The sequence below is a fragment of the Uranotaenia lowii genome, chromosome 3 (genome assembly GCF_029784155.1).
Source record: "Uranotaenia lowii strain MFRU-FL chromosome 3, ASM2978415v1, whole genome shotgun sequence".
In the NCBI taxonomy this organism is placed as follows: Eukaryota; Metazoa; Arthropoda; class Insecta; order Diptera; family Culicidae; genus Uranotaenia; species Uranotaenia lowii.
In genome coordinates this window covers 310,521,011-310,548,154 of record NC_073693.1, presented here as the reverse complement: position 1 = coordinate 310,548,154, position 27,144 = coordinate 310,521,011, and the positions used below count along the sequence as shown (strand labels likewise).

Sequence of the window (27,144 nt, the reverse complement as noted above, 5' to 3'; positions counted from 1 at the left end):
TAAATTTTGTAAATTTTGTAAATTTTTAAATTTTGTAAATTCTGTAAATTTTGTAAATTCTTGAAACTTTGTAAATTTTATAAATTTTGTAAATTTTGTAAATTTTGTAAATTTTGTAAATTTTGTAAATTTTGTAAATTTTGTAAATTTTGTAAATTTTGTAAATTTTGTAAATTTTGTAAATTTTGTAAATTTTGTAAATTTTGTAAATTTTGTAAATTTTGTAAATTTTGTAAATTTTGTAAATTTTGTAAATTTTGTAAATTTTGTAAATTTTGTAAATTTTGTAAATTTTGTAAATTTTGTAAATTTTGTAAATTTTGTAAATTTTGTAAATTTTGTAAATTTTGTAAATTTTGTAAATTTTGTAAATTTTGTAAATTTTGTAAATTTTGTAAATTTTGTAAATTTTGTAAATTTTGTAAATTTTGTAAATTTTGTAAATTTTGTAAATTTTGTAAATTTTGTAAATTTTATAAATTCTGTAAATTTTGTAAATTTTGTAAATTTTGTAAATTTTGTAAATTTTGTAAATTTTGTAAATTTTTAAATTTTGTAAATTCTGTAAATTTTGTAAATTCTTGAAACTTTGTAAATTTCGTAAATTTTGTAAATTTTGTAAATTTTGTAAATTTTGTAAATTTTGTAAATTTTGTAAATTTTGTAAATTTTGTAAATTTTGTAAATTTTGTAAATTTTGTAAATTTTGTAAATTTTGTAAATTTTGTAAATTTTGTAAATTTTGTAAATTTTGTAAATTTTGTAAATTTTGTAAATTTTGTAAATTTTGAAAATTTTGTAAATTTTGTAAATTTTGTAAATTTTGTAAATTTTGTAAATTTTGTAAATTTTGTAAATTTTGTAAATTTTGTCAATTTTGTAAATTTTTTAAATTTTGTAAATTTTGTAAATTTTGTAAATTTTGTAAATTTTGTAAATTTTGTAAATTTTGTAAATTTTGTAAATTTTGTAAATTTTGTAAATTTTGTAAATTTTGTAAATTTTGTAAATTTTGTAAATTTTGTAAATTTTGTAAATTTTGAAAATTTTGTAAATTTTGTAAATTTTGTAAATTTTGTAAATTTTGTAAATTTTGTCAATTTTGTAAATTTTGTAAATTTTGTAAATTTTGTAAATTTTGTAAATTTTGTAAATTTTGTAAATTTTGTAAATTTTGTAAATTTTGTAAATTTTGTAAATTTTGTAAATTTTGTAAATTTTGTAAATTTTGTAAATTTTGTAAATTTTGTAAATTTTGTAAATTTTGTAAATTTTGTAAATTTTGTAAATTTTGTAAATTTTGTAAATTTTGTAAATTTTGTAAATTTTGTAAATTTTGTAAATTTTGTAAATTTTGTAAATTTTGTAAATTTTGTAAATTATGTAAATTTTGTAAATTTTGTAAATTTTGTAAATTTTGTAAATTTTGTAAATTTTGTAAATTTTGTAAATTTTGTAAATTTTGTAAATTTTGTAAATTTTGTAAATTTTGTAAATTTTGTAAATTTTGTAAACTTTGTAAATTTTGTCGATTTCGTAAATTTTGTAAATTTTGTAAATTTTGTAAATTTTGTAAATTTTGTAAATTTTGTAAATTTTGTAAATTTTGTAAATTTTGTAAATTTTGTAAATTTTGTAAATTTTGTAAATTTTGTAAATTTTGTAAATTTTGTAAATTTTGTAAATTTTGTAAATTTTGTAAATTTTGTAAATTTTGTAAATTTTGTAAATTTTGTAAATTTTGTAAATTTTGTAAATTTTGTAAATTTTGTAAATTTTGTAAATTTTGTAAATTTTGTAAATTTTGTAAATTTTGTAAATTTTGTAAATTTTGTAAATTTTGTAAATTTTGTAAATTTTGTAAATTTTGTAAATTTTGTAAATTTGGCAATTTTGTAAGTTTTGTCAATTTCGTTAATTTTGTCAATTTTGTAAATTTGATAAATTTTGTAAAGTTTGTGCCTGTCCCGCTTCTTCATTTATACTTTGACTAATGGATTTTGATCTGAGTCTTATCATTTCAGAGAGGTCGATTTCTCGTTGTTGTTTACTGATTGATAATAACACCCACGCATCACTTGTTTGACAGCCAACCACCGGTTTTAAATCATTTGTTTCCCTCAGACGAATCTGGAACCTTATAGTTGAAATATATTTAGTATTCAATTAAATTATACATGTGATACACAAAAATGAAGCACGATCCAAAAATGCTTTACGGAGCATGTCGGGCTTTATGATTCACAGAAACGAACTAGATTACTCAATCAAGCTTAGCTTAGCATCCGGTAAGCAAACCGGAATTGTGTCGTTGATCGATAGAATTCCACTTTAAACTAGCCGCAGTCAGCACAGTTTTAATTGTTCTTTAATTGCGGCTAATTCAATTCATTCCACTTTTTACCAAACTCAGAACGCGATTGAAGATAAAAATCAACATCACTCGATGTGGCATTTAAGTCGAGAGAAAGCAAAACTGCCACCCGGTTTCTGCGAAAACACACATATTTTATCTCGCATTATCCCAAAACTATTAGTCATATGTAGTGCCGGCAATATCTCAGCGTCGAAGTGGGGAAAAAAAACTTCGCAATGCTGTGTAAAATATGCTCTGCGTTCGGCGAGTGATGGCCAAACACTATCGGGTTCGAGCTTATCTTTCTAGTAAGCACTCATTCACAGACAGTTGACTCAGTAAGCTCCCGAGCATTACTCCAGCTGGTAGGCTCCCTGAAATTGGTTGATTAACTCTGAGTTTGCGCGAAATTCGACCTCAAACAGTAGATCCGGCGTTGGTTTTAAGTAATGGCATATCCCAGTCATTCTGGAGATCCCAACAGGCCGAAGAATCGTCCCAGAAATTTGTTCGAAGGCTTCACAAATCGTTCGGGCCCACCCAGAAGGTTTGTTTGTGGTACTCAGGCTGATGCCATTGTACTCCGATGTTCTTATCTAATTTTTTGTAGAGTGTTATCAAACGAAGAGCACGGTGGTGAGTTCATTCATTGTTCATTTCTCGTTACAGAACTAAAAATCAGCATCTACCAAATCGTGAATCAAAGGTAATAAATAACATCCGTAAAGTTTCAGAACCATCCAATCTCAATAATACTCTTTATCGATTTTAGTCAGTTATCGATTCCGTCAGTGTCGTGGATCAGTTCCGATACCTTCAGACCCAGCACGAGTTACTGCTAGATCAACACCGGAAGTTGAAGGCGGCAAACAAAAGGCTCGAAAGTGTTCAGGAGCAGCTACGGATTGAAAACTCCAGCCTCAAGGACGCCTACGAAGAACTGCAGGAGAGTTACAACAATCTGCTAGAATCGCAGAACCATTTCAACTTCGGAAAACTGCTGGTCAACCTGAAACTGAAACGGCGAGCTACGAAGGAGAATCTGGTGACCAGGAATATTATACAGAGTGAGTTATGACCTCCTTCAACTCAATCTCAACTGAACTCAAGAATTAACCCTTATTCCAACCCTCAGATGAAGCATGCTTCGACACGTTCCTGGAGCACGTAGTAATGCACGATAGGCCGAAAATCCCCAAAATTGTGCACGAGTGTATTGCAGTGGTAGAATCGAGCGAGAAGTTCCTGAATACGGTTGGGCTCTATCGGGTATCGGGCAATCACAACACCATTCAAAATTTGCGCTATGACATCAATGCCGATAACTACAAAAAACTGCGGAAGCAGAAAAGTCCGCACGAAGTTTGTGGGGTGTTGAAGCTGTTTCTGAGGGAGCTCAAGGAACCGTTGATATCGTTGCAACAGCTGGCGAGGGTGATCCCAGGGCCGTCGGATATGAGTAATGCTTAAGCGGAAGTTTTGATGTTTTTGTTGGATTCATATGATTTAATTTATGTTTTTAGCAGTTCATAGCCGTACGTTGAAGGTGTTGGAGCTAGTCAATTCGCTGGATGAAGTACGGAGGAATACGCTTTGCTGTCTGATGAGGCACTTGAAAAAGTAAGTACTTAGCTTGTCCTTAGTTAGTCTAAAATGCCCACTTAGCCTTTTTGGTAAATCAATAGCTTACCAAGGTGATATTTCATGCCAAACAACCCTTATCCCCAAAGGAGGAAAAGGGGTACTTAACTTTAAGTCGAATCGAACTATGTTTTGAACGTCGGTCATACTTAATTTTGAGTTAAAATAAAGAAGCGTGCTCCTCGCTTAAAACCAATATATCTCTCTTGTTTCTCAACCGATTCTTACAAATTTTATAGTTTTATAAAACTCGTAATGTAACTCAAAATCACTTAAGTTTTCCGTTATTTAAAGCCTGAGAAAAAAAAATCCAAAAAACATGCTTCGGAAAAAGACTGTAAATCAGCTACGGAATGCTAAAAATTTTTTTCACTTAGTGTCTAAGAAAATTGAAGTTAGAAACTATATGTTGGCCATCAGTATCTATTTTTTTTTGAAATTTTTTAAGGGTATGACAAAACAAAACAAACAAAAAATGTAAAAAAGTGGTGTAAAAACTATACTTTTCAATCAATGAATCGTCAAAATTGTTTTAGTCATCCATATAAATTTTGAAAAGAGGATGGGAAGGTTGACGTAATTCGGCTCATTTTTTTCCTGTTTTAGATTTTCCAAATACAAAACATAGAATTTTTGATGAATTATCATAAATAGTTGTTTTTTGAACTTTTCGCAATAAATTTATATTCGTCAGAAAGGTAATTTCATACCGATTCTAGTGCTGTAATAAAATTGGCGTTGCAATACTTTACTCAAATATGATATTATTTTTTTCCATCGAAACACATCAGTAGATTTGAATCGTATATTAGTCTTCCAAACAAACAGTTCATGATTATCTTGATCAAAATGGCTAAAAAAGCCGTTTTTAGACGCAAAATTAAAAATTATCATTGCTTTGAGTTTTTTGTTTGATTTTAACGGGCTCCGGGCTGGACCGGACTTCTCCCAAATTTCGTTTCAAATATCCGGGCAGGTCCGGGTAACACCGGGGAATCTGGTCAGCTTATTCTAGAGAGAAATTCATTTATATAAAATAAAAGCTGACCCGGTCTGCTTTGCAACCTCTTTAAAAATTATTTAAATTTTAATCAGTAAGTCAAATTCAAATTTCAAATTTGTTCTTTGAAATGGAGCTGCAACTTCAGCTTCGAACAGCAATACAAAAAAGATTAAGTCAAATTTTCTGAATATTTTATTTATCTGTTTTCATAACCTTATCTGATTTTTTTTTTCAATCATTGTTTGAATCAACTTTTGCGCCAACATAGAAACATTTGTAGTAATGAATGGCATCCCATGTTCATTTTTGTTAATTTGCTTCATTAGTTTTCAAGTTATGCGAAAAAATGTATCTAATGTTTCGGCAGTTATGCTCTCAATGGATTCATTGCAGTCAAGACATTAAATCGTTCTGCAAGTATTTGTTATGCTTATTTTAAAGACTCGCAATTTTATCATGTGTGTTTATAATAATTTAACACTTAACCGATCGTTTTTTTTAATTACTTATTTTTATTTAACACTAGAGTTTTGTTTACAAATTGAGGGATACGCACATTTGCTTGCATCTTTAGTTGAGTTATTAAATTTCTGACATTTTATTTTAATCTGTGACTTGGTGGCATCTCAGGATGCTTTCTTGAATACTATGCATTATGCATTTCTAATTTTATAGATGCTTAAAACTAATTCTATCTACTAACCTAAACATAAAATTGTGGATGGTATAACTGATTTATGTAATCATACTTCGAGTTACAGCCCCTATTAATATTTTTTTCTTTAATTGCAGCTAATTGCTTTTCACTTCACTTCACTTTGTTCTAGTTTTTTTCAATGTGTGTACGAAAAAGTAACTTTTTATCGAGAGTTATTCCAAGGTATACAACCTCATCTGACCAATCAACAAGGCTGTCGTTCATAGAAATTTTGCAGTTAATTTGAGGAGCTAGCTTAGGTGACTTATTATATGGAAACAATATTCATAAATTCGGTAATCAAATTTAGATAGTTGCCCAAGCAACCAAAAGTTCGAATATCACTTAAGGAACGAACTAATAAGTTCATATATAGCTGTACAAAAGTTCTGTGGAACTTTTTTGCTGTTCACAATGCTTTTTCGAAGTCCATGGAACTTCATTCTTTATCAAGTTCAGCCAATACTCAAAACATGCTTTAAAGTACTGTTTTGGTTTCTGTTTCTACTTTTTGGGAAACAGTATGAAGTTTGTATGAAGAAAAACAATCTACTTGTTACGTACTTCTCGTTTTTTGTAAACTTGAAAGTTTTTAATTAGTTCCAACGGGCGTTCAAAAGCAACTTCGCATTATAGAAACTTTGAAGTAGATTTAAAGGCTTAAATCTACTTTTTACGAACTTCAACACGTGTTTGGATTAATAAACACATCGGTTACTTGGGAAACAACAATGGGAAGTACACATTTAGTTCCGGAAGAACTTTTTAACAACTTGAAAGTGGGAATCAAGTAGAAATTAAGTACCTGAAAGTCGTTTTTAAGAAAATCATCACATCGAGTAAAATCGTTGCCTACTCATGATGTTCATATAGCACAGCAAGTATGGATCTCGACTTTCAAGCGGTGAGCTCGGGTTCGAGGCTTGGTAAGAACATGTTTTAAATGAAATGTGAGTTAGTAACAAATATGATTGATTAATATGAATCAAATTATCGGACTTGAGAAAGCAATTGAAGGAACGAAAGAATAATTTTTTGATTTTTTATGCTGCTTATAGAGTGGACTTTGAAGCTGGTTAGAAGTTGTTTGGCGATTTATGCGAACCTTTTGTCAACTTTAAAGTTCGTTTAGCTACTTAAAAAATTAGCTGAAAAGAAGTTGTATTAGCATACGCGATTAAGCTGATCAAACCTGTTAGAGGAATGTTATCCGAACTTTTGGTTGCTTGGGTGTTGACCTTTCTAGTTGTGGTTTGTAGTGTATCCGAGACAGATGACAATTTCATCCGCGTATCATCCGCGTATAGAGACAGATGACAATTTTCAGGTGGTTTTTTTAATGTCCGCCATGTATAGACTGTAAAGTACAGGACCCAGCAAACTATCCTGGGGCACGCCTGAACTGAGTAGATTTGAGAAGTGGCACCATGTAGGCTAATCTAAAAGCTTCTCCCGTTGAGATAATTCTGGAAGAGTTTTATCAGGTAAATTGAAAAATTATACCTGTAAAGTTTGTACAGTAGGCCCTCGTGACACACGTGATTTTTCGACTTTTTTGTTCCGCCTGATGAAGTTGGTCACTCGTAGTAACTGTTGCGATGTTGAATGGCCCAACCGGAATCCAAACTACTCGGGTGGTATTATTCTGTTGTTGTTTATATTAACAATAAGACGGTCAAGAATCAACCGTTCGAAAATGTTGCTCAGTAATGATTTCAAATATTACGTAACGCAATTTTCGAGTATTTTCAACCCACCCTACGTAACACATTCGTCTCAAAATTTCTAAGCAAAATTTACAAAGCGTAACAAACTACTACCCCTCCCCCCCTAAAAGCGTTACGTAATATTTGAATGGTCCCAACAGGCTTACCGGCGGATAGCTGCTGGGAGAGGACGGGACCTTTTCCGCTCTAGGGATGGGGAACACCTTGGCACATTTCCATTCAGATGGGAAGTATTGTAGATCCATACACTTGTTGACAAATAAGTGTGTTACAGACTGCTTACTCAAATGCTTCAATAGTATGTTGAATATACAGTCAAAGCCGAAGGCTTTCATATTTTTACAATTCCGTATGGCTAATTTGACTTGATCGAACGTTATCTGCCTTTTTGAGGGGACGTAGCACCGATTGTTATCGAGAGTGTTCATAGTTTAGGAATCGTCTGAATTTAAAAGGGGTATCTGCTGTGGTTTTGATCTTAATATTTTGGCAATTTTCCAAAAAGGTTTTGAGCGCGAATCAAGTCGGTATAATTTTTCATTGAATTTCTCATTTCTCAGGTCGTTGATTCTGTCCTGGATTTCAGGTGTCAGACTAGCTGCTAAGTATTTGTCGCTTAAAATACCTGATCTTTGAAATCGTCGTCTTGCACAGTTTCTATCACGAATTAGTTGTATCGTTTGGGCACTGATTTGTATGATACTTACAGTTACAGGAACCTTCCGGATACATTCGTCTTCAGCAGAGATGATAGCTGCATGGTATTTTCTCAGAGATCGATGTACATCCTCGAAAGTTTCTAGTGGGCCATCGGTGATGAGGCGGAGATGTTAGTCCTTTCTCAGCTCTCGTGGTCGCGAAATTGGTGCACAGTTGTATTGGAGTTTCAATGTAATTTTACGACTGGATTTGAACTTTTCTTCGTTTGTTGGCTTTTCAGTCTAATATAAATAAGATTGTAACAATATTGTTTACATTACGTCCGACGTTTCGGCCTTGAGTCTTGGCCTTCTTCAAAGGAAATCTATAATTTATTTTCAAAACATTTAAAATCTTTTTTACAAATTGTTTATCCTAAATGTTGTACTTACTATGTATCATACTGTACTGTACTAGGTGGTATCGTCTGTGCTTAAAAGCTTCTGGATGGGTTGACCTATGTGAAAATATACTCCCCCTTATTCTGCGCCGCGCGTGAGGTGACGACAGTCGAGTCGAGTCGGAGTCACGTGAGTCTTGTCACCTTATTCCCGAAGCCGATGTGACAGAGCATACGATTTGTCACTCACGCTGACTACTAGATTAGGTTAAGAACTAAAAAAGTTCATTCTAAAAGACGTTTTTCACCTAAAGCGACTACTGGAATCGGGTGACTCGACTACCGTCACCTCACGCGCGGCGCAGAATAAGGGGGACTGTGATTGTTTTCTGTGTTGACTTTGTTATAGGGTACGTTACCATCTTGATCGGTGATGAGAAAATGATTTTTAGAAAACTGCGTCCACTTAAAAATTAGATAATTTGCGGGAAACCTACTCGAACTATTTTTAGTAATGGCTAACTTTTTGTTTACTTTGTACATTGATGTATGTTTATGTGTGTGTGTGATGATTAGATAATGTTTTCGTGTGTTTTTTAACGTATAATATAAGTAATATAGCTACAAATATTCGTAGTGTGTCACTCCGTTGGTTGCAGCTACCCGGGGGATGATGGTGTTGAAATGAGTTCTTGTTGTGACGGGCTTGTTTTGGATTGTTTCTTACTCCTGTTGGTACTCACCATGTGTATGATGTTGGTGTACATGGGAGTGAACTCTTCTACATCTGAGCGGTAATTTACCGCGTTCTTTGTTGCCTTGATGTGGAAGGTTTCAAGCGTGTTGAGGCGATTTGAGTGCACATCATGCCCCGGCCAATACATAGGACAAACAAAACAACTGTTAAAAAAGCGGATGTCTGCACACAAATCGAGCCAAACGAAATTAGACACAATGCTCAAAACAGGCTACAACTATTCTAGCGAAGAAATAAAAGCTCTGGCCAACAGCACAACAGCTATGATCAAGCACTGTGTCACACATCGACACCGGTTTGATACAGGAAAGGCAAAGATTTTGGATCGTTCTTACCACTCAAATCGCCTCAACACGCTTGAAACCTTCCACATCAAGGCAACAAAGAACGCGGTAAATTACCGCTCAGATGTAGAAGAGTTCACTCCCATGTACACCAACATCATACACATGGTGAGTACCAACAGGAGTAAGAAACAATCCAAAACAAACCCGTCACAACAAGAACTCATTTCAACACCATCATCCCCCGGGTAGCTGCAACCAACGGAGTGACACACTACGAATATTTGTAGCTATATTACTTATATTATAGTTTAAAAACACACGAAAACATTATCTAATCATCACACACACACACACACATAAACATACATCAATGTACAAAGTAAACAAAAAGTTAGCCATTACTAAAAATAGTTCGAGTAGGTTTCCCGCAAATTATCTAATTTTTAAGTGGACGCAGTTTTCTAAAAATCATTTTCTCATCACCGATCAAGATGGTAACGTACCCTATAACAAAGTCAACACAGAAAACAATCACAGTATATTTTCACATAGGTCAACCCATCCAGAAGCTTTTAAGCACAGACGATACCACCTAGTACAGTACAGTATGATACATAGTAAGTACAACATTTAGGATAAACAATTTGTAAAAAAGATTTTAAATGTTTTGAAAATAAATTATAGATTTCCTTTGAAGAAGGCCAAGACTCAAGGCCGAAACGTCGGACGTAATGTAAACAATATTGTTACAATCTTATTTATATTAGACTGAAAAGCCAACAAATAAAGAAAAGTTGTATTGGAGTTTCACTGGAAAATGGTCCGAACTTAGCTCACTGATGGTTTCCGGATGGCCAACGTCAGCATTAGTGATAAAGATGTCAATCGCAGACGGGACACCAGAGGCCGACAAGAAGGTGGGCTCTAGCGGTGCGTTGATAGTATAGTACCCGTGTTGAGAATTGTCGAACAAAAGTTCTCCGTTCTTTATCCTTCGATGGTTCCGCCAGGCTTCATGGCAAATCACCGGCAACAATGAACTTTTTCCGGAACCTGGTGATTTTTGATAGATCCGTTTTGAACTGTCTGCTTGTTCCGTTGCTATCAACACACTGTTTCGGACAGTAGGCCGCAATTATTAGCAGCTCCTCGATGTTTGTCATAATTTCAACTCCCAGCGTCTCTATGTCTCTATGGTTTGAAGGTGAGGTTGAATGCTGAACTGGATGGTTTTCTTCACCGCAATCGCTACTCCACCCCCGCTCGATTGAGTGGGATCCAGCCTGACGATGTTGTAGCCAGGCAGATGGAAGCTCATGCCAGGCTTCAGATGTGCAGCAATCTCAATTCATTAACATATGACAAAACGAATTCGCCAAGGAGACGTACTTGATCCATATGGTTGGAGCATTGATTTATCTTGTCACACATAACATTCAGGATCTGGAATCCTGCAGCCGGTGTGTATTTGAGCGGGGGAACATCGGATGCTACGTCCTCGCCCAATGCGGGTTGAGGGAAGGTGGTTTGTTGGAACCTAGGGAGAGAAGGATTCGTTTCTCTTGTATGCAGGTTTTTCCAGGCAGATGAGGTCGGTCGGATGAGTTCAATTTGGTTACTAAACTGTCCAGCCGTATTAGGAGGAATATTCTGGGAGGTGGCGGGCGACGATTGCGTTGTAGTAGGTGCGACAACTGGAACATTCAAAATTTGCCAGTTTGGGTTGTTCGAGTGAAGTTTGGGGAAGTTGTTAGCGTCCCTCGGGGGGACTCATGGTGGAACCCTGTCGTTCGTTCTTCCAGGTTGATTGTTGATTGAAGCTTGCCTCCAAATATTCTTATATTCCTACCGCTTCGCGCAGTTTCGGTCTGTAGCTCGATGCGGCTGTTCGCAGTTGGCACATTTGAGCACGTCTTTGCTTTCATCTGGACAAGATTCGGTTGCGTGTTCTCCGGCACAGTTGTTGCAGCGGACCCGGAGATGGCAGTTGCAGGTACTATGGCCAAAATACAGACAACGAAGACATTGGGTCATATCCATGTTCTTTTCGCGGTAAGGCTCCCAGGAAACAATGACATCTTCAATTACTCGCACTGCTTTTAGTGCCCCAAATGAGATTGTACCTTTGGCGGAGTGCATCAGGTAGAGACAATCCCGGTATTCTTTTGCGCGTTATGTCTGGTCATCGGGTAAACTGCGAGCGGCTGAAGCTTATAGCGGGATTCGAGGTAAAACGTAAAAAACTCAGCCTTCTTTCGTTCCAGAAGAGCCTTGATTTTGTTATAGTCATCTCGGGACCGGGATGCCACTTTGATCCCAAAGCGGCAAAGTTTATATTCAACCTTCACGGAGAGAATTGTCAACTCTCGTTTGAGCTTGTCCAAGCCGATTGATTTTACCATCAGGGGCGGAAGTTTTATTGGTGGTGCTGTTGCAGCTTGCTCGTTCGCTAAATCGCCGAACCCGTTTAGATCGCTGGCATTGACTGCGGTCCTTTCTTCGCTCAGAATACTGAACGTGTTTTGTGATACGATCGACACGTTATCATTGATGTTCCTGTTTTGGCTGGAGGAAGGGCCTCCGGTGTACTGGCGCTGATATTGGCGACCTTCCGGCTACCTGCGGAGTTCCGTTCTCGCTTTTTTCCACCCATGTGGATATTAGTTGGAAAAAATGTTCGTGCTTGCTCTGAGCATGTGTTGGAGAGAGCACGACACGATTATGAGTGAAGGAGCGTGTTTTGATGTCGTCGATTCTACGGAGAATGACGTCGGACTCCAGACGCCCCGACGGTGGCACGAAAATCTGGCTCGTGGGAGACCCTGGCGTCGGTTTCCTCACACCTTTGGCACCTAATGGCATACCTTTAAATCCTTATCATAGGTTTTAATAATGAATGTACAAAAAATTGTTGATATTATATTCAATTGAAGAATTGAAAATTATATAAAAATTGACGAAATTACATACATTCAATCTTAAAACCAATGTAACATCAATGTAAAATCAATGTAAATCAAATCTGACTTTACGATAAAAAGACTTCAAATTACTTCATGAAAATGATGTTTCCTGATAGCATTAAGAATTTGAAAGGTGTGCCGAAGGTTCACAATAATCGATAACAGAGGATGCCATTGATGAGAGGACTCACCGCATGAATATATGATGAATCAGTAGGACCAACATGAAGAGTGTTTTGACGGTACACTTTATGAAAATCCGTTGGATAAGGAGGACCAATATGAAGAGCGTTATGAAGGCTCACTCTATAAACATGCGATGGATCGGGAGGACCAACATGAAGAGTGTTCTGAAGGCTCACTTCATAAACTTCCGTTGAATCGGGAGGACCAACATGAAGAGTGTTATGAAAGCTCACTCTATGAATGAGCGTTGGATCGGGAGGACCTATAAAAAGAGCATTCTGAAGGTTCATTTTATAAATATGCGTTGGATCGGGAGGACCAACATGAAGAGTGTTCTGAAGGCTCACTCCTAGAATATGCGTTGTATCGGCAGTACCAACATGAAGAGTGTTCTGAAGGTTCACTCTATGAATAAGCGTTGGATTGGGACGACCAACATGAAGAGTGTTATGAAGGTACACCTTATGAATATGCGTTGGATCGGGAGGACCAACATGAAGAGTGTTCTGAAGGCTCACTTCATAAACTTCCGTTGAATCGGGAGGACCAACATGAAGAGTGTTCTGAAGGTTCACTCTATAAACATGCGTTGGATCGGGAGGAGCAACATGTAAAGTGTTCTGAAGGCTCACTCTATGAATTTGCGTTGGATCGGGAGGACCAACATGAAGAGTGTTCTAGAGGCTCACTTCATAAACTCCCGTTAGATCGGGGGAACCAACATGAAGAGTGTTCTGAAGGTTCACCTCATCATTTTACATTGGATCGGGAGGACCAACATAAGGATTGTATTTAAGGTTGATTAGAGAAACCAGAGCGGGAGCACCAAATAACCATTTTTGCTAGCTTGTAGAAATTATTTGGTTTGGGAAAAGAGGTACACGGTGCATCGCGATGGTTGAAAGGCCAGGTCTCGTTGCTCCATTCACTGGATTAAATAAAGTAAGTCTCATCAATTTGAATTCTGAATGAACGGATCAAAAATATATTCTTGCAGCATCTTTATTGTTTTTATAATCATAGAATGCCTTCACAGATAACTGAAAGAAGTAAATCTGAAAAAAGCAGAATCCCTTTTGTTTTGTAAATTTTCTTTAAGTGCCGTACTGATAAATCTGTTTTAGAACCGAGATACAGTGGAGATTCTAAGTAACGCCTAAGAATGATAAGCTGTTAAGTGTTATCAAATGTGATGTTGACCTCTCATCTTCGATTTTCAGCCTCGTTCTGGTGCGTTCTCTGCGAAGTCTGTAAAGCCACCAAATGAGCTAAATTTGAAATTTGCAGATCAGACCTGACTGAGCACTGATACGCTGAGCACTGTTGATACTGTTTGATGTGCGGTTATCCAAAGCTGATGCTTTGCGAGTGTTTAACGAGATAAAATGATTCTGTACCGATTGCAACGAGAGGTTTGTAGCTGACGTATGTACATAAATATATCGTTCGACCCTCGAAATGATCCATCTTGTGTTTATAAGTTGAAAAGAAATATTAGAATGAATTAAAACAAAAGAATATAGAAGCTGCGCTTACAAAAATGATTTGAATGCACTCGAGGAAAAGAAATCACGTGTGCTTGTCATGTTCTCAGCTTTGAATTTTGCTACCGAAACATTTTGATTCCGGTTTCTATTTTTGTGTAGGGGGGAGATGTGTAGCCTATTATCGTGAGCCTAATACTCTCTAAGCCGATAGGCCTTTCCGAGTAGGTAATCTCCCTCAATCGTCCTCACTACACGCTCACACAAAACGGCTGAGCTGTCGTGCCGCGAGTGGGCTTCGGCCAGCCGAAGACATTCATTGGGACAGGAATCGAGTCTCCCGTTCATCGGCTGAATAGTAAGCGAAGTTTGCACAGAAGGGTCACAATTAATCATAAAATCATTTCTCGTATCCAATAATTTATTATCGCGTTCTAAATTTGGTTCATTTGTTATCGAGTCTTTCGACTCCTGATGAAGATAACTTGTACATAAATTATTCAGGTTATGTCATAGACTATGTTACTTTTGTATGGGAGTCCACCCTCTTTCAAAATGGAGGGTTCTGAAACTATTATAGAAACCATCCCCGGTCGGCGGTGGAAACGGTCATATACAAAATTTCACGATGATTGGTCCAGAAGTGTCTGAGTCTATAGGGAACCGACGAGAGACAACCATTCATTTTTATATGTATAGATGAAAGAAAGGTGGATAGACAGGCATTAGTGCGCCAATAGAAGAAAGCTTGATAGGTGTTGAAATATTAGGCTAGAGGGCATGTCGATGAAAAGCTCCAATGAATTGTTACACCTTTGATCTACACACCAGCTACCTATGTATGAGAAACTGTGAAACGGAATTCCCATGTGAACTATGTATTTAAAATTTTTTTTTGTGCAGGATCGAGAAAAATGCAGGAAAATTCCAGTGGAAGACCTAAAAACCGCTGGAAATCAACTATTCGGGTAAATCTTTTAAGGAGTCCTAGAAAATCTAACAGTGAGCTTAAATTTAAATAAAATTGAAGATGATCATGTTCACGAAGTTCAGGAATGTGAGAGGTTTTATCAAGCGCAATCCGAAATTTTCAATAGGAGAAGCGATAAAAAGATAAAATTTTCTTACTGATTCGTCTACTTGTCTAAAAAACAGGCCTGACTTAATTTCTACAAGATAGAAAAGATGCCCACCGTTAAAATAAAAAAAAATACGGTGGTCAAATCGTGCGCAAAATATTTGGTCCGCTAGTGGGGAGATATTTTGAAAAAATTCTAAATGGACAGCCAAACGAACTCTTTAGTGGGCACCTGATAGGTTTCCCGCCAGAAACATTTCGTTGAGAAGTCCCGTCTGTATTTTCCGGAGATAAACAAGAAGAAACAAATTGAAAAAATAATGTCTAGTTCTTGAGAAGGCTGACGATCTGTAGAAGTTTCAGTTACAAAATTATAGCTTGTTTTTAAACTTTTATCGGGATCTATTTTAGATTTTCAACCTTGGAATATTTCAATTAATTTTTTTTGTGAAATGTTATTGCTTTTGAGCCATTTTTTTCTGCATTATAGAGCATTTGTTTCCGAAAAAAAAATTGGAACTTAAAAGCGTGGAAATGAGGAAATTTCCTAGTCGACATTTGTGTAATTAAAAAAGTTTAGTTTCGTTTCAGGTTTAAAAGTTTAATTTCTCTCCTATTTGCAGAGTCGCCTCACACGAGGAGAACGAAATGGACACTCGCAGCCTCGGCATCCTGCTCAGTTCCTGCGTGTTCAATGAAACCCTATCCGACGTGTGTCCGGAACGGTTCGAGGCGGTGAGTGCTGTTCCGCGGGAGTGTATCGTGACCATGATCGAGAACTATGAAGAGATTTTCGAGAAATAAACTATGGAGAGGATTTATTTGTTGAACGTGCAATGAATTTCATCGGCAGTTTTTCGGCCGGCTTGAGAACGATCTCCGACTTTAGGGTTGGTACGAAATTCGGGGTGGGAAGTTCCAGGCGGAATGCCTCTAGCAGTTTGATTACTGCTGTTTTTAACTCGTATTGGGCGAACTTTTGACCTGTAGTTATTAGAGAGAAAATTATTTCAATTATGTTGATTCAAATATCAGGTTCATACCAATACAGTTCCTGTTTCCGGCACTGAAAGGAATGTAGGTGAAGGGATGAGATTTCTCAGCGTCCCGAGAGATGGCAAATCTTTCTGGATTGAACTGTTCTGGATACTCGAAGTGTTCGGGATCACGATGCATACCGTAGATGTCAATGCACACGCAAGTTTTTACCGGAATGTTCATACCCTCGATTGTGGTGTTTTCCGTTGCCAGTCTTGCAATCATCGGAACCGGAGGAAAGAGACGGAGCGTTTCTTTGATCACCAAATCCAGATAGGGTAGGTTGTTCAGAGTGCTGAAAAAGGAACTGTTGAATGAGAGGAACGTCAAAGGTTTTCTACACTTACCTTATATCAAGATGCTTAGAATTTTTGACTACACTGCAAACTGCATCATAGAGTTTCTGTTGAACTACCGGGTGCTTTGCAATGTTGTACAAAAGAAAGGTAAGTGCTGACGCTGTAGTATCATGACCCTAAGAAAAACAAAAATCAAGCCTTCGAGTAAAAAAATCAAATACTGTTTAACTCACAGCAAAGGTGAACGTATCGACTTCCTCCCGAATGTCCTCATCCGAGAGCGGTTTTCCATCGACAGTGGCCTGTAGAAGTATATCAAGAAGAGCCATCTTCCGACGAGCTCCGTAACTATTTTCGTTCTCCTCTTCCGGACGATCAACAATCCTCGATTTCTCCTCCTCCAATGATTTCCTCCTCTGAGAAATGATATTCAAGGTGAAATCGTGAGTTTCCTTAATCAGCTGCCGAAATCTTTTGCTCTCCTTCGTGAATTTGAAAATCACATCGAAACTCGCATATAAGTTGAAAAACCGCCAGTTTAAAATCGAGGCGAGCTCTTCGACGGCCAACGGGTAGAACGAATTTTGGGTCTGGGCATTGCACCGATATCCGAGCGCCGTTTCACACAAAACGTCCAGGGTGAACAGTTTAAGGTTGGGGAATACGTCGACTTCGGCCCCGCTAAAGGATCCCAACTTCGAGCAGAGCACATCGCTCTGTTCTCCGAAAACACGGACGAAGCTCTCCAGGATCTTGAAGTGGAAGCCCGGAGTGAGGATTTTGCGCCGAGTGAACCATTTCTCACCCCGAGATATTAGCAGCCCGTAACCGATCCATTCGGCCACCTTGTCGTAGTCTTCCGATTTCGTGGCGTACGATTGGGTGTTGAGGATTTTCTGGTGTGAGAAAAAAAAGCTAAATTTAAGAACGCTTTATTGAATATTTCTTGGGTTTTAAGATCCTGCAATAATTAATAATTTTAAATTTTACACAATATTATAAATTGTTTTGTTCTAAAACAATGTCAGAATTGTTAGTAATTTTTGGAATTTTTGTGAATTTTATAAACTTTGTAAATTTTGTAAATTTTGTAAATTTTGTAATTTTTTTTTTTATTTTGTAAATATTGTATTTTTTGTAAATTTAGTATATTTTGTAAATTTTGTAAATTTTGTAAGTTTTGTAAATTTTGGAAATTTTGTAAATTTTGTAAATTTTGTAAATTTTGAAATTTTTTTTAATTTTGTAAATTTTGTAATTTTTGTAAATTTTGTATATTTTGAAAATTTTGTAAATTTTGAAAATTTTGTAAATTTTGTAAATTTTGTAAATTTTGTAAATTTTGTAAATTTTGTAAATTTTGTAAATTTTGTAAATTTTGTAAATTTTGTAAATTTTGTAAATTTTATAAATTTTTTAAATTTTGTAATTGTTGTAAATTTTGTAAATATTGTAAATTTTGTAAATTTTGTAAATTTTGTCAATTTGGTAAATTTGGTAAATTTGGTAAATTTTGTAAATTTTGTAAATTTTGTAAATTTTGTAAATTTTGTAAATTTTGTAAATTTTGTAAATTTTGTAAATTTTGTAAATTTTGTAAATTTTGTAAATTTCGTAAATTTTGTAAATTTTGTAAATTTTGTAAATTTTGTAAATTTTGTAAATTTTGTAAATTTTGTAAATTTTGTAAATTTTGTAAATTTTGTAAATTTTGTAAATTTTGTAAATTTTGTAAATTTTGTAAATTTTGTAAATTTTGTAAATTTTGTAAATTTTGTAAATTTTGTAAATTTTGTAAATTTTGTAAATTTTGTAAATTTTGTAAATTTTGTAAATTTTGTAAATTTTGTAAATTTTGTAAATTTTGTAAATTTTGTAAATTTTGTAAATTTTGTAAATTTTGTAAATTTTGTAAATTTTGTAAATTTTGTAAATTTTGTAAATTTTGTAAATTTTGTAAATTTTGTAAATTTTGTAAATTTTGTAAATTTTGTAAATTTTGTAAATTTTGTAAATTTTGTAAATTTTGTAAATTTTGTAAATTTTGTAAATTTTGTAAATTTTGTAAATTTTGTAAATTTTGTAAATTTTGTAAATTTTGTAAATTTTGTAAATTTTGTAAATTTTGTAAATTTTGTAAATTTTGTAAATTTTGTAAATTTTGTAAATTTTGTAAATTTTGTAAATTTTGTAAATTTTGTAAATTTTGTAAATTTTGTAAATTTTGTAAATTTTGTAAATTTTGTAAATTTTGTAAATTTTGTAAATTTTGTAAATTTTGTAAATTTTGTAAATTTTGTAAATTTTGTAAATTTTGTAAATTTTGTAAATTTTGTAAATTTTGTAAATTTTGTAAATTTTGTAAATTTTGTAAATTTTGTAAATTTTAAATTTTATAAATTTTGTAAATTTTGTAAATTTTGTAAATTTTGTAAAATTTTTAAATTTTAGATATTTTGTAAATTTTGAAAATTTTGTAAATTTTGTAAATTTTGTAAATTTTGTAAATTTTTAAATTTGTAAATTTTGTAAATTTTGTAAATTTTGTAAATTTTGTAAATTTTGTAAATTTTGTAAATTTTGTAAATTTTGTAAATTTTGTAAATTTTGTAAATTTTGTAAATTTTGTAAATTTTGTAAATTTTGTAAATTTTGTAAATTTTGTAAATTTTGTAAATTTTGAAAATTTTGTAAATTTTGTAAATTTTGTAAATTTTGTAAATTTTGTAAATTTTGTAAATTTTGTAAATTTTATAAATTTTGTAAATTTTGTAAATTTTGTAAATTTTGTAAATTTTGTAAATTTTGTAAATTTTGTAAATTTTGTAAATTTTGTAAATTTTGTAAATTTTGTAAATTTTGTAAATTTTGTAAATTTTGTAAATTTTGTAAATTTTGTAAATTTTGTAAATTTTGTAAATTTTGTAAATTTTGTAAATTTTGTAAATTTTGTAAATTTTGTAAATTTTGTAAATTTTGTAAATTTTGTAAATTTTGTAAATTTTGTAAATTTTGTAAATTTTGTGATTTTTTTGAATTCTGTAAATTTTGTCAATTATATCATTTTATAAATTTTATAAATTTTATAAAAAATTTTAAATTTTGTAAATTTTGTCAATTTTGTAAATTTTCTAAATTTTGAAAATTTTGTAATTTTTTTCATTTTCGAAAATTTTGTAAATTTTGTCATTTTTTTAAATTTTTGTCAGTTTTGTAAAATTTGTAATTTTTTAAATTTTTTTTTTATTTTTGTCATTTTTGTTATCTTTGTTATTTTTGTCATTTTTGTCATTTTTGTCATCTTTGTCATTTTTGTCATTTTTGTCATTTTTGTCATTTTTGTCATTTTTGTCATTTTTGTCATTTTTGTCATTTTTGTCATTTTTGTCATTTTTGTCATTTTTGTCATTTTTGTCATTTTTGTCATTTTTGTCATTTTTGTCATTTTTGTCATTTTTGTAATTTTTGTCATTATTGTTATTTTTGTCATTTTTGTCATTTTTGTCATTTCTGTCATTTTTGTCATATTTGTCATTTTGTCATTTTTGTTGTTTAGTCATTCCTGTTATTTTTGTCATTTTTGTCATTTTTGTTATTTTTGTCATTTTTTTCATTTTTGTCATTTGTGTCATTTTTGTCATTTTTGTCATTTTTGTCATTTTTGTCATTTTTGTCATTTTTGTCATTTTTGTTATTCTTGTCATTTTTGTCATTTTTGTCATATTTGTCATTTTTGTCATTTTTGTCATTTTAGTCATTTTAGTCATTTTTGTCATTTTTGTCATTTTTGTCATTTTTGTCATTTTTGTCATTTTTGTCATTTTTGTCATTTTTGTCATTTTTGTCATTTTTGTCATTTTTGTCATTTTTGTCATTTTTGTCATTTTTGTCATTTTTGTCATTTTTGTCATTTTTGTCATTTTGGCAATATTTGTCATTTTTGTCATTTTTGTCATTTTTGTCGTTTTTGTCATTTTTGTCACTTTTGTCATTTTTGTCATTTTTGTCATTTTTGTCATTGTTGTCATTTTTGTCATTTTTGTCATTTTTGTCATTTTTGTCATTTTTGCCATTTTTGTCATTTTTGTCATTTTTGTCATTTTTGTCATTTTTGTCATTTTTGTCATTTTTGTCATTTTTGTCATTTTTGTCATTTTTGTCATTTTTGTCATTTTTGTCATTTTTGTCATTTTTGTCATTTTTGTCATTTTTGTCATTTTTGTCATTTTTGTCATTTTTGTCATTTTTGTCATTTTTGTCATTTTTGTCATTTTTGTCATTTTTGTCATTTTTGTCATTTTTGTCATTTTTGTCATTTTTGTCATTTTTGTCATTTTTGTCATTTTTGTCATTTTTGTCATTTTTGTCATTTTTGTCATTTTTGTCATTTTTGTCATTTTTGTCATTTTTGTCATTTTTGTCATTTTTGTCATTTTTGTCATTTTTGTCATTTTTGTCATTTTTGTCATTTTTGTCATTTTTGTCATTTTTGTCATTTTTGTCATTTTTGTCATTTTTGTCATTTTTGTCATTTTTGTCATTTTTGTTATTCTGGTCATTTTGGTCGTTTTGGTCATTCTTAACATTTTTGTCATTTTGATCTTTTTGGCCATTCTGCTGTTTTTGTCATTTTTGTCTTTCATAAATTATAATTCATTTTTGTTATATTTGCCGTATTTTTCATTTTCGCAATTCTTGATTTTTTTGTCATTTGTTATTGTTTTCCATTCTTGCAATTTTTTGCCATTTTTATCATTTTAATTATTTTGGTCATTTTTGTCATATGTGTCATTTGAATTATTTCTGCCATTTTTGTAATTTTTGTCATATTTTTCCATTTTTGCCGTTTTTCTCAGTTTTGCTCATTTTTGCCTTTTTTCATATTTTTCTTGTTTTGTTTTTTTTTGTAGTGATTTTTGTCATTTTTGAGATTTTTGTCATTTAGTAATTTCGGTGATTTTTACCATTTTTATCACTTTCTGTCATTTCTATCATTTTTGTGCTTCTTGTCATTTTTTTGTCATTGTCAATTTCGTTTAGTCGAATCCTCTCAAACATTTGAGTTATTAGAAGAGAAATTAATTTATCAGGTACTAAAATGTTTATCATTATTGTTTTTTTTTTTCAGTTTTGACGAAAGTGGTGAGTCCGATTTTAAACCAAGTTTGGTTACACTTTTTGTTCATGTGGGTACTTCCGATCAATTGGTTCAGAATCACATTAAGGTGTTCCTACTCAATTTTTTACTGTTTTTTTAAATTTGATGAATATAAGCCTAAGCCGATTTTAAGTCTTGAGCTTTTAGATCGATCTGTGAATCTAATTTGAGTTTTATCTTGTCAGAATCTGCAGTTTCACTAATATATTGATCATCCAGAGATTAAATCCCATTTGGGAGCACCTCATCTTCATAAATTCACAGTTTTTAAGCCTCTTGTGAATTTTTAGAATTTAAATATAAATTGACGAAAATTAAACCATTTGCAAGCGAGCAAATGGTAAAAAAATAGTAAACAGTTGAATGCTGCTTCATGGCGACCGTCAAAAATTCAATGGATTACCGAGTTTTCAGATTCAAACTTCATATAAAGAATTATGGTATGGATTGAGAATCAAGTTCAGATTTAGAATTTGGAATTCGTATTAAAAAATTCTAAATTTCAAGAATCTATATCCAGGATTCAGAACTATAAACTAATGTGTGGTGTTATTTAAAAATCTATCTGTATCTACCACTTCATAGGCCCGTGCCGAACATAAATTTGGTATGTGATGATAATGCTTCTAAATAAATTCTACCCGCTCATTTTCACCATCTTTCATTTCTTCTAATTTTCTACCTGTCATAAAAAATTCCATAATCTTAAGATGTCCTCACTGAAAAAGGCAACACTTTTCACCGACAAACATAAATTACGGTGATTGATCTCTTCGTAGAACTAAAAATAAGAATCGAGTTTTAGATTCAAAATTTAGACTAAAGTGTAAAACACTCGTTTTTGTGTATTTTCTGGGACTGTTATCGGCGCTTACCTCTGCGATTTCCGGCTTGGAGAACACCAGGGTGTACTCGTATCCGAAGCTGATCTTGTACGCTCTCCCGTAGGTCCGCGAATAGTGCCGCAACAGGTCGAATATGGCTGTGCGTCCATGGAGAGGAATGAATCGACAAATGAGCATATCACAACAAAACAGAGGAAAAGAACGGGGGAATGCGCTTTTACTTACCCACGGGACTAAGGTTCACAAATTCCAGACTGCTTCCGACCAGTGGCCATTCTCGAGGACCCGGAAGCTGCTCGAACTGCCGACAGATAGTTTGAATGGCTAGCAAAAGTAAAACTAAACATATTGCTATAGATAATATAAGTACAAACATTCTGATGAACGAGAATGAGGGAGACACAGTGAAAGTTTCAGCACTACTGCGGGCTCCGAAGAACTTTTCGAAGCAGAGTGAGGTGTGTTTGTTTTGATTATCATTACTCTCTCATCACTTCTGAGTTTGGATCTTCCAGACTGTGAGAAGTTTGCAATATAACATTCCGCTCATGATTCACCAGTTGGTATCTTAAGAATTCTTAGTTCATTACGTATTCTGATTTCAGAGTTAAGATTTATCCATTAAAGGTTATCAACAGAATAATGTAAGAATCATGCACGTGCTCGTAAGCATGGAGTGAATGCAAATAATCATGATTGCGTTGTTGATAAACACAAGTTTGATTATTTAATTTCTTGCTTTGACTATCAGCGATCTACATCGCTAACATGTTAAGGAACTAGTAAGAATGTACACACGCCTTATTTGTAAGTCATACTTAAAGGGAACCGTTTAGAATAATTTAATAATCATCTTGAACAGTGAGGCCTCAATGGCGTTACGTATGTGATGCGTTCCATTCATTTTTTTTTATTCATGTTAATGATATCATTAATTAAAATTATACACAAGTTCCTGAATAACAAAAACTACTAAATTTTCGGTTGTTTTAAACTCCTCAACAAAGTTTCTTTGGTCTTGAAATTGATTCTACCAACTGTATGTAGAGGTACAGAAAGTGTTTGATAGAACTCCTTACGTATAGGATTTGTCTGTGCGTCGTCGTTCATTCCATCACCCCCTTTGAAGCATGCCTACATAATAGCTTCATCGTATTTGCAACAGGTTTGCACTAGACAGCACGGCAAAGCTGAAATGATTGAAAGCTACTTTCTTCGCCTTCGAACTCGAGCTTGAATTTTAAATTTTAAAGCAAAAAATCTCACTAGTTTTGTCTTTAAGTTTAAGTGTTCCATGCAGATATTTTTGAATTCTCTGCAAAAAAAAATCATTCTAGAAAGCATTTCTTCGACAAAGAATGGTGATCGAGAACATTATATTCTAAGTTCCGTGATATAACCAAATCAATACAGATTCCGTTCTATTTTGGCCACATGCTCGAACATTTTGTGTTGTCAAAATCGATCGGTTTTCTTCCTCAACTTTTTTTTCCACTAATTTCTACAAAAAAAAACTATTATTATTGTTAACGTAAATTTTTGTTAAACTATTATTCCTTTTTAATTTTTTCTATCGTGTTTTTTTATGTTTTTAGTACGATTCTTGTTTAATTCATTATGTTTGTTTTTTTTTGTCATATTTGATATATTTTTTTCATTCTTCATCATTTTTCAGTTATTTATTAGGCCCTTTCAAAAATAAATGAAATTTTAGTAAATTATTTAAGTTTTTTTCTTATTTTTTGAATCATTTTAAATCAAATAACATAATGCAGAAGCAACTGCTCTAAAATGAAAACTTCAAACTTATTTTCTCGAACTTGATCTCTTTTTCATTAGAGTTTTTTTTTCAATTTTATGGAGACATTTTTCACCGTAATTTATGTCTGTTGTTAAATTTATCGGCCTTATCGAAGTGGCATTATGAAAAGCGATGTTCTTTTTAGTGAGAACATCATGAGGTAATGAAATTTTACAGACTGATAGAAAGTTAGAAGAAATGAATTATGGTGAAAATGAGCGGGAAGAATTTATAAGAAGCATTGGCATCATATGGCTGAAATAGAAGCGGCAATCAAGGACATGAAATCCAACAAAGCGCCTGGAATCGATTGCATTCCTGCTGAAATGCTCAAAGCCGACCCTGCCTTGTCAGCACAAATGTTGCACCGTCTTTTCGCTGACATTTGGGATACTGCAACATTCCCGGCCGACTGGATGCAGGGTATCCTCGTAAAGGTCCCAAAGAAAGGAGACCTAACAGAGTGCGGTAACTGGCGTGGCATAACTTTGATTTGTACAACCCTTAAAGTACTCTGCAAAGTGATCCTGAACAGGATCCAGGAGAAAATCGACGCTACACTCCGACGGCAACAAGCTGGATTCCGATCCGGACGATCATGTGTGGACCACATCACAACGCTACGAATAATACTGGAACAAATCAACGAATTCCAGGACTCTCTTCTGCTGGTGTTCGTTGATTTCGAAAAAGCATTTGACCGACTGAACCACGAAAACATCTGGGCTGCTCTTAGACGACGAGGGGTCCCAGAGAAACTAGTCCATCTCATCGAAGCACAGTACGAGGCATTTTCGTGCAAGGTCTTACACGACGGTGTCTTGTCCGAACCAATCCCGGTAACTGCTGGAGTGAGACAAGGATGTATTTTGTCACCGCTGCTTTTTCTCATCGTAATGGATGAGATCTTGACTGGATCGATTGACTGTAGACCAAACCGAGGATTGCCGTGGAATCCTTCAACCATGGAGCAACTGAACGACCTTGACCTGGCAGACGATATTGTTTTGCTCGCCCAAACACAACAAGACATGCAGAGCAAACTCGACGACCTCACCGAAAGCTCCAAGGCAGCAGGTCTCAAAATCAATGTCGGAAAGACCAAGTCGATGGAAATCAATACAGAAAATCGTTCCAATTTCGTGGTAGCTGGACAACAGGTTGAGACAGTGGAGTGCTTCCAGTATCTTGGTAGCCAGATTACGCCTGATGGTGGTACCAAGAAGGACATCGAAACCCGGATCAGAAAAGCCCGATTTGCGTTTGCGAGTCTCCGAAACATCTGGCGGTCACGCCAGATCTCTCTACGAACTAAGATCCGAATCTTCAACTCAAACGTCAAATCCGTATTGCTGTACGGGTGTGAGACTTGGTGCACATATGCGGTGACGACGCGAAAACTGCAAGTATTTGTAAACCGCTGCCTGCGGAACATCATCCGCGCTTGGTGGCCTGGCAACTGGATCTCAAACGTTGAACTTCATCGCCGGTGTCATCAAAAGGCGCTAGAAATCGAGATTCGGGAACGTAAGTGGAGATGGATTGGGCACACGCTGCGAAGAGATGAAAACGAGATTTGCAGAGAGGCGCTTGACTGGAATCCAGATGGGCATCGAAGAAGAGGCAGGCCCAAAAGCTCGTGGCGGCGAAGTCTAGCCGCTGAAATCCGCACAGTTGACGAGAACCTTGGCTGGCAGCAAGTGAAGACGCTGGCTCCGGATCGCCAGCAGTGGAGATCTTTTATCTCAGCCCTATGCGCCGGTCAATCGGCGCTGGACCCTTAGATAGATTAGATTAGATTGGCATCATATTCCAAATTTTGTTCGACCTGGTTATGAAATTTCTATCTGTCTATAAAATTTCATTACCTTAAGATATTCTTACTAAAAAGAAACTTGATCTCTAAATTATTTTTAAATAATCTGCAACTGGTATGGATTCTTGACACTTTCCCTGTTCCAATGCTGGAAGGGTTCCCAAACTACAATAGACACATTTTTAGTTTCTAAATAACGTCAAATTTAGCTCCACTTGCCTGATAAATTTTCGAGATTAAAGTTCAGGTCTCAAATTATTCGTACGCAAACAACCTCTCTCATAAGTAGGGTATTCCGGGGGAATATGCACCTGCTAAGGGAAATGACCGATTATGTAAAATTCATAAGCTGAGCACCCGAATACATTGCAACATGTGCTTTGTATATCTATCTGTTATTCATATTCTGTCAGTAAAATTACTATGAATACTACGCGATTATTTTCAAACGCTTTCCAAAACAACCTTTTAAATTATTGGATGTAAAACGTCCCAGTGTAGGTAAGTAATGCTTCAAAACATTGGATCAAAACGACTCAAAAATAACATAATATTCGCAGTGAAAATAAATTAATTATGTTGATAAATTCGTAAAAAGTGAAAAAAAATTTTTTTTCTCAATATATAAACATGAAAATAAGCGTTTTTTAAACATCTATCAATGAAAAAATAAATAACTTTGAAATTTTTTACTTTATTTTGTCGGTATTTGTGTCGATTTAAACAATATTTTTCTGCTGCTGTTAGCGACAAATTTAGTGCTAGCACTTCATTCACAAAGCGCAAAACTCATGCTCTCCCTTAAAAAAAATGATCAATAACGGCGCCGGCCACGTCTTAGTAGTCAATGAGGAATGAAGGAGAGATTGTTAGTAGAATACTTCATAGGATCAATTAACAACCTTTTGTCCCTTTATATTCCAACGCTTAATTTTGAAAAAATCGGAAACAAAGGTAAGTGAATATCAC

General features: G+C 33.9%; 2 protein-coding genes across 3 annotated transcripts; one reads left to right on the top strand and one right to left on the bottom strand.

Moving 5' to 3' along the window:
* The first annotated feature begins 2,691 nt into the window (after positions 1 to 2,691).
* On the top strand, positions 2,692 to 16,029 carry LOC129757154 (WW domain-containing protein tag-325-like). 2 transcript variants are annotated; one of them, XM_055754281.1, is made up of 6 exons: positions 2,692 to 2,903; positions 3,026 to 3,062; positions 3,129 to 3,423; positions 3,492 to 3,815; positions 3,883 to 3,976; positions 15,842 to 16,029. In XM_055754281.1, exons 1-6 carry the CDS (start codon positions 2,806 to 2,808, stop codon positions 16,020 to 16,022), a joined length of 1,029 nt encoding a protein of 342 aa, XP_055610256.1. In that variant the 5' UTR covers positions 2,692 to 2,805; the 3' UTR covers positions 16,023 to 16,029. The 2 variants fall into 2 exon arrangements, with proteins under 2 accessions (XP_055610256.1, XP_055610255.1); XM_055754280.1 differs by having other exon boundaries at positions 3,880 to 3,976.
* On the bottom strand, positions 15,764 to 22,992 carry LOC129757153 (cytochrome P450 4d2-like). Its single transcript, XM_055754279.1, has 6 exons — positions 22,784 to 22,992; positions 22,589 to 22,695; positions 16,789 to 17,451; positions 16,604 to 16,731; positions 16,262 to 16,551; positions 15,764 to 16,202 (listed from the first exon to the last, which is right to left on the bottom strand). Exons 1-6 carry the CDS (start codon positions 22,932 to 22,934, stop codon positions 16,024 to 16,026), a joined length of 1,518 nt encoding a protein of 505 aa, XP_055610254.1. The 5' UTR covers positions 22,935 to 22,992; the 3' UTR covers positions 15,764 to 16,023.
* Positions 22,993 to 27,144: the final 4,152 nt, after the last annotated feature.

What these genes read in the sequence shown, in the direction of transcription:
- LOC129757154 (XM_055754280.1), top strand. Translation starts at nt 2,806, where the DNA reads ATGGCATATCCCAGTCATTCTGGAGATCCCAACAGGCCGAAGAATCGT. An exon ending in GACCAGGAATATTATACAGA is followed by an intron (nt 3,424 to 3,491) that starts GTGAGTTATGAC and finishes TCCAACCCTCAG; the next exon opens with ATGAAGCATGCTTCGACACG. An exon ending in CCCAGGGCCGTCGGATATGA is followed by an intron (nt 3,816 to 3,879) that starts GTAATGCTTAAG and finishes TTATGTTTTTAG; the next exon opens with CAGTTCATAGCCGTACGTTG.
- LOC129757153 (XM_055754279.1), bottom strand. Translation starts at nt 22,934, where the DNA reads ATGTTTGTACTTATATTATCTATAGCAATATGTTTAGTTTTACTTTTG. An exon ending in TCTAAGCATCTTGATATAAG is followed by an intron (nt 16,552 to 16,603) that starts GTAAGTGTAGAA and finishes TTCCTTTTTCAG; the next exon opens with CACTCTGAACAACCTACCCT. An exon ending in CGGAAACAGGAACTGTATTG is followed by an intron (nt 16,203 to 16,261) that starts GTATGAACCTGA and finishes TAATAACTACAG; the next exon opens with GTCAAAAGTTCGCCCAATAC.